The sequence below is a fragment of the Camponotus floridanus genome, unplaced genomic scaffold, assembly GCF_003227725.1.
Source record: "Camponotus floridanus strain SB8 unplaced genomic scaffold, Cflo_v7.5 scaffold56, whole genome shotgun sequence".
NCBI lineage: Eukaryota > Metazoa > Arthropoda > Insecta > Hymenoptera > Formicidae > Camponotus > Camponotus floridanus.
Genome location: NW_020229725.1, coordinates 1279607 through 1286927, shown reverse-complemented (window position 1 = coordinate 1286927; position 7321 = coordinate 1279607). Strand labels below are relative to the sequence as shown.

General features: G+C 28.6%; 1 protein-coding gene across 2 annotated transcripts; it reads right to left on the bottom strand.

Moving 5' to 3' along the window:
* Positions 1-2921: 2921 nt before the first annotated feature.
* Positions 2922-7169, bottom strand: LOC105257909 (cGMP-dependent 3',5'-cyclic phosphodiesterase). 2 transcript variants are annotated; one of them, XM_020029572.2, is made up of 12 exons: positions 6759-7169; positions 6362-6478; positions 5487-5734; positions 5299-5408; positions 5090-5229; positions 4815-5001; positions 4525-4706; positions 4252-4436; positions 3914-4178; positions 3528-3815; positions 3306-3451; positions 2922-3186 (listed from the first exon to the last, which is right to left on the bottom strand). In XM_020029572.2, exons 1-12 carry the CDS (start codon positions 6858-6860, stop codon positions 3156-3158), a joined length of 2001 nt encoding a protein of 666 aa, XP_019885131.1. In that variant the 5' UTR covers positions 6861-7169; the 3' UTR covers positions 2922-3155. The 2 variants fall into 2 exon arrangements, with proteins under 2 accessions (XP_019885131.1, XP_011267149.1); XM_011268847.2 differs by having other exon boundaries at positions 2923-3236.
* Positions 7170-7321: the final 152 nt, after the last annotated feature.

The following is a 7321-nucleotide window of genomic DNA, read 5'->3' as shown; positions in this document are numbered from 1 at the left end:
CCGAAGAGAGAAAGAATTGAGGGATATTTTTAGTTTTTTAGTAAAGGTTGGAAATGTCTATTCATGATAGAAATGCAAAGAAAGAAAATTATTGTTATTTATATATGTTTATATATGTTATTTATATATGTTTAAAATAATAATTTCATATGAAATACAAAATTAAAAATTACATTATAGAACCTGACCTTGTAAAAGCGTAATAAAACAATCAAATAGTAGACAGAGAAAAGACTAATTGTAAAAGAAAAAAAGTTGTTAACTTAACTAAACCATTTAACTAAATTATTATCTTTTTAACTGGAATATTTAACTATTATAAATCTAACATGACATTTATTTAACTTAAATATTTCAATATTTTAATTAAAAAAATAATAATTTAGTTAAACGGTTTAGTTGAGTTAACAACTTTTTTTTCTCAATGTACGTGTGTGTGTGAGACTTTAAAAATATACTTGGATATAAATACACTTATATTATTAAACGATTAATCCATCTCGTGAGGTTTAATAAATAATTAAACTGTGTGTACACTGAGAAAAAAAGTTGTTAACTTAACTAAACCATTTAACTAAATTATTATCTTTTTAACTGGAATATTTAACTATTATAAATCTAACATGACATTTATTTAACTTAAATATTTCGATATTTCAATTAAAAAAAAAAAAAATTTAGTTAAACGGTTTAGTCGAGTTAACAACTTTTTTTCTCAGGTACGTGTGTGTGTGTGTGTGTGTGTGTGTGTGTGTGTGTGTGTGTGTGTGTGTGTGTGTGTGTGACTTTAAAGATATACTTGTATATAAATACACTTGTATATAACTTTAAAAATATATATTTTCGTTATGTTAATTATCCGATTTTTATTCGATCGTTTTATTGCGCGTTCTGAATCAAATTATATTTAGATCAAATGATATCAGAGAGAATATTTATTTATTATATTAGAATTCTATGTGTGTGTGTGTGTGTGTGTGTGTGTGTGTGTGTGTGTGTGTGTGTGTGTGTGTACACATATATATTAGGATAGAAACGAAATAGAAATAGAAGAATAATCATTGCTCGTAAGATTGCAACAAAGTAATAATTTATAATTTTGATTCCTATCGTATAATCGAGTATCGTATTTTGAGAGCAATCAACTATTTATTAATAATAAAATTGTATATAACTTACGAATATATTCCACTTATTCCGGACGTTAATATCGCGACAACGACGAATAAACTTTTCAAAAAAGTTCAATTCAACTATTTCATATATGAGACAGTTCTACCAATCACTGATACAAAAAACTCGTCAATTGACCAGTTGGTGAAACTGTTTCAGTCCTGAGTATTTTCTTAAAAGAGCTGTTGGCGCACATACATGCATGTATTATTTTTACGCGCGTCACGTGTTTGAACGAACCTTGACATTCTCGCGGGTAAAGTCACTAGATTAACAAAGTACCGCAATTTTGATCTCAATAAGATGGAGCAAAAATGGCGTCCGATAGTGCAGATAGTGCACAATTTGTGTAGCTATCTATACTAAGTGCAATTTTTCTAACCTTGATCCTGGTTTGTCCTGTGTCCTGTTATGTGTGAGGTGAGAAAACTCCTTCTGTTGCGCAGAAAAAGAAAAAAATATCAAAAATGCCAGGTTGTTGCGTGGAGAAATGCAACAATCGCAGCCTATATCTATACTATCGGACGCCATTTTTGCTCCAGCTTATCTTATTGAGATCAAAATTGCGGTACTTTGTTAATCTAGTGACTTTAGTGATCCCTGAAAACGATACTCCCTCTATGGACATTGAAAACGTCGACATGAACTATAAAGCCAATGTTCATGAATGTTCTCAGAGGGTAATATGTGTGTACAATTTCTGGTTTTGTTCCGTGCTATGTGCACGAAATGCCGGTAGCATCAGTGGACTCAACAGTTGGGCAACATTCCTAGATTTTCCGATGTAACTCGACGCTAATTGGTCAGACCTTAAAGTAGAAACCAATCATATTCGATTGCTATTTAGCGGTTGAGTCCGCTGAATGCGGCTATTGTATTCGCCTAATAATCTCCTAATATTTCAGAATGCTACACTGTTCTACTATAACAAATCTTCATGCTTTCTACACTTTTCTCGTTAATTTTTATTTTGATTTATACTTTTTGCACCATAATGCCAAAGAAATATCAAAACTATCTAAAAATGAAAACTAGAGAATAAATTTTCAGAATTATATTTATTACCTGATCAATTTATTTTTATGATATTCATATATGTGTAATATTAAAATTATTCATATATACATTTTTAATGAATAAGTACAGCACTATTTTTTAATTAATTCACATCATACTTAAATTGCTGTCATCAATGATATGTTATCTATGAAATGTAAAATGTAGCATTTTGGATAAATTGAAATTATTTACATATAATTTATTCATAATAATATGACTTATATATGCACTGAATATCTGATCTGCATAATTCAATAAATTATATCAGGACTAACATTTGTTAAATTTTTATTATTTTGATAATGCAATATGCAATAAATATTTGATCTGTATATCAATAAATAATAAATTATATCAGGATTAACATTTTTTATATTTATATTATTTCCATAGTGGAATGTGCAATAAACATTATTAAAAGTGGCAGTGCGTAATATACATTAAATGATTTTAGTTTTTCCTTATCTTTATATTTTCAAATACTTAAATTATCTAAATAGAATTAGCTCATTGCTTTTAAAATCACATTTTGATTTTTAATTGCTTTAAATTTAAGTATTTTTAAAAAACCCACATCAATTTGTAAAATTGATTTTTGTATAGTATAAAATGCAAAAAATTTATTATATTTATTGCATAATATTATGATAAATGAAATGTTTTTGTTATCATTTTGTTATTATCAAAATTCTTACATTAAAATTTACAGTAAAATTTGAAGTTGAATGTTATTAACTCTTTTCTCTCTCTTTCTTTCTCTCAAATATTATTTTATGTGTCACTCTTTGCTTCCTCCGCATTTATCAGAATTTTTCATGGAACTTCCTTGAGCAAATGTTTTAAGTACCTCATCTTCAAAGTTGGGATCAAGCAAAATGTCTATTCCTTTTGTTCCAGACATGGAGTATTTATGAAATACAGTCTTAGCCACTTCCCATAGTGAACGGTTGTGTTCTAATATATGGACCAATGGTTGTGCCGATGGGAATAATAATGACAAATTACTACAAAATGAAATATGATGAAAACAAACTATATAAAATTGAAAGAAACATATTGTTAAATACACTCACGTAAAAAGAGGAATGACTAGATTAGTAATGAATTGTATTTGGAGATCAGGAATGGACGCACGTTCTCTATCCATCATTTCTACAGGCGCATTGCCCATACTCTTTTCTAGATCTCCTTGTGAAAAGAATTCATCAAATATCTGTTCCTGATAGAAAATTATAATTTATTTATGGGCTACAAATATTAAAAAATTCGAATATTAATGAACAAACAATATTTACTGCTGTTTTCTTTGAAACTTTCCAATCTTTGGTTTGATCGCTAAGATCACAACAAGTCATAAGCATTTCAAATAACAACTTTTGTTGTTTTGCGTCATCTTTGTTATATTTATTGCATATCATTTTCTCTTGCTTATTTATGCTCCGAAAATGAGAAGCTAAATCAGTTGCAAGTATATTGCTCCTTAACAAATCCAAAGCTTTGCTATAATCATCACTATCCAAACTTTCAAATATATTGCAGCCTTCAGTGTTTAAAATACACATTGTTTGAGCTAGATGATGTCTCTATTTAAAAAAAAAGAAAAATAAGTTTATTTTTAATTTAAATTAAATATATAAAAAAATTTAGCTCAATATTATATAAAAAAAATATCATGTTTTACCTCCATAACAGATCCTTCTGAGCTATAAAGACTCGCTAATACAGTACCACACAAAGTTTGAAATGAGTTATTAGTTCCTCTATGATCTATATCATGACACAAGCATGATACAAGAAACACCAAAGCTTGTAAAGGTGTCATATAATTTTCCTCAATAAGTTGCATATTTTTTATTAATAAATATGCAAAATGTGCCACAGAAAATGCGTGTGTCCAATTATGATAAGGCGCATCTCTGTAGCCTTTCTTAACATATAATATAAATCTACGAAAAATATTATTAATTTATTGTATATTTTTTTTAAATTATACATTTATATAGTATATCATATTAATACCTTGCAAGTGTCGACATTTTAATTCTCCAATACTTAAGGAAAGATAAATCTGTGAACATTTTAATGGTGTAGCAAGGCATATGTTTGTAAGGTACACTCCTTGGACTAAAGTGGAATTTATTAAAATCTTTAATATTGTGATCATCTCTGCAATTCAACAATGCTTGCACAGCAGATTCTTCTACCTAGAAATAAATTTTCTACTATGAGCGCACAATAATTATCCTATATATATATTATATAATTAAAAAATGTATAAACACAAATACACACCTTCATGTGATACATCATTATTTCGTTGCTAAGCTTATTTCGAGCTTGAGCATCTTGCATCTTTTTATAAACAATACTATGCATTATAGATATACCACAATAAATGCTAAACGCCGTCGCGATCTGTTCATCAAAGGCATCAAAATATAAGCCGTTTATTTTATTACAAAGTTGAGCCACTCCTAAAATATGAGAATATTATATATTTATAATTTTCATATTCTTATTATCATAATCTATTTTAATTTACAATACTTCTATACAACCAATTTAATATATATCTAATTTACCAACAATCCCTTTCTCATCCCGTATTGGAAAGCACAAGATGTTTCTAGTCTTAAAACCTGTTGCCTCATCAATACCACGATAAAAAAGGGGATGATTGTAGGCGTCTCGGATATTAAGTAATTTACCAGTAGTTGCAACATGACCAGCTATACCTTGCCCAATAGGAATTCTCATTTCATTTACAGTCTGGAAAACAAATTATTTATATAGAATATTAGCACAGAATATTAATATAGAATATTATTCTCAATCATTGTGTATGAAATATGCTTACTTCGTTTGTGGAAATGCCATCAAATACTTTTGCAACTAAATCCTGTTGATCAGGGTCCAAAAGAAATAAGGAACATCTTTCTGCATTTGTTAATTTTCTGACTTCTGCCATAATCTCACGCAAGAGATCAGAGAAATCTCCTGTAAATTTGAAATAAAAGATAAATGAAAAATACATAGATTGTATATTTAAAAAATTAATTATCATACCTAAATGTGTGAAGAGTTTCCTAGAAACAGCTAATAAATTTTGACATTGTTGTTTTATGCGAGTTTCTTCATAGCAACGTAATGAACTAAGCAAATATCCGAGACAAAACCTGCAAAATTTTATTTTAAATATATTAGACATATATCTCTATTAAAAATTTTAATATGCTACTTATTTCTTTCAATACCTAAAGCATTCTTGAACTATTTCTGTACAAGCATGTCTAGCTTCATCTCCATCCGTATAATCTACCAGGCACACAAGCAAAACTGTATAATGTTTAAAAGGATGTTGTATCGGGATTGTTAAGAGGGACTGTGATGTTGCATCTGTTATTCTATTAATATATCTCAATAATTCTTCATCAAGTTTTGCCACACTCAAAACTGATGATGATTTATTTATCACAGCTTCATACAAAACATTATTTGGCATCTGCAAAACAAATTTTTCTCTTTCATATTTACAAAAAATATATATTGGATAAAAAATACATATTATTAAAAATATTACTTTTAATAATATGCATAAAATAATATCTCTTTCATATTCACAAAAAATATATATTGGATAAAAGATATATATTATTAAAAATATTATTTTTAATAATAATATACTTTACTTAATATACTTGAATAATATACTTAATATACTTTTATTAATAACATATAAAACAAGTTATTCTGATATAGATATTAAATATAAAATAATTTAAAAGGATGATATTTGTCTTAAGCAAAAATACACACATTATTAAAATTTAAAAAAAGAACAGTTTGAAAAAATAATCTTATCAAAAGTGCCTGCAAGCAATTTAAAATACTCAATAAATTTAATAGCTGGCTATGATGCAATGAAACGTGACAATGATATATAACAAATAACAAATATGTTTCTAAATGTTACACGTACAAATTATGAATGGAAAAAGAATATTTTCTTGCTTCCTACATTACAAAATACTTCTATGTATGATTAATTAGTTTAAATTATTTAAATACTTTTTTAATTAACTTTTTTAATATCCTTTATTCTTGTAAAATTTTTGTAGAAAAAACTTACAAGAAATCTCAATTCTCTGTCCAAAATTTCTTCGCCAATCACATGGATAATCATTTCCTCAGACTCCATCAATATTGATATGAGAAAGACCAATTTTGCATTTGTTGCATTCTGCACCTAAAAGAAAACAATGTTACATTAATAAGGAATATATGAATCACACATTAAAAAAATTATTTGCAATCATAAGTTGAATCGCAAATATATTAAAAAAAGAAATAGGCGATTATTCTATCGCATTTGACCGGTCATCTCTAGCAGACGACTACGATCATTCAAGATACGTTACTATTGGTCAATCAGCGCGAAAACTCATGCCGTGCCGATCATTCAAAGATCACTCCAACATGAGGATCCAATTGTATATATATGATGCGATTATAATTATATTACGTACATATCTGTTCAGACGTCGTTGCACCTCCGTATATGGTAGATCGCACAGTTCCTCGATTAGGGAGAGGATCCTTGCCGGATCGGTAATCAAATTGGAGCTCATTTCGAGGAATCGGATCTAATCGAGTCCACATGATTGATCATTTTAAAAAGAGACACGATTCGGCGGGGATGATCGCGGAGGAGTCCTTCAATGTTGATAGTCCCGCCATGATTTTTTACGTGAATTACCATTAATTGATATCTGATTTATGAAGTTAATTACGTATAAATTTGCAGCGTAGATTTGACATATATACAATCGTCAACGTCGACATCAAGCACGACCGCACTGCGTTTTTTGATCGTGTGTCTATTGATAAACAGAAATCGCACACGACTACATCGAGAGAGAGAGAGAGAGAGAGAGAGATTCTTTTCTGTTTGCAAAATAAATAAATCTGGGTATGTTCGAAAGAGATAATTCTCCGCGCTCTTTGATCTAGGGATAAATCTCTAGAAAGATTCTTGGGTTCGAAAACTCATCGTTTGATTGACAAAAGAACCGCCATTGATGTGTCTCGG

Excerpts from the sequence above, each read along its gene's own strand:
- LOC105257909 (XM_011268847.2), bottom strand. The coding sequence starts at position 6,860 with ATGAGCTCCAATTTGATTACCGATCCGGCAAGGATCCTCTCCCTAATC. Across the intron at positions 5,002-5,089 it reads ATGGCATTTCCACAAACGAA|ACTGTAAATGAAATGAGAAT; the intron begins GTAAGCATATTT and ends TTTGTTTTCCAG. Across the intron at positions 3,237-3,305 it reads CTAGTCATTCCTCTTTTTAC|TAATTTGTCATTATTATTCC; the intron begins GTGAGTGTATTT and ends TTCATTTTGTAG.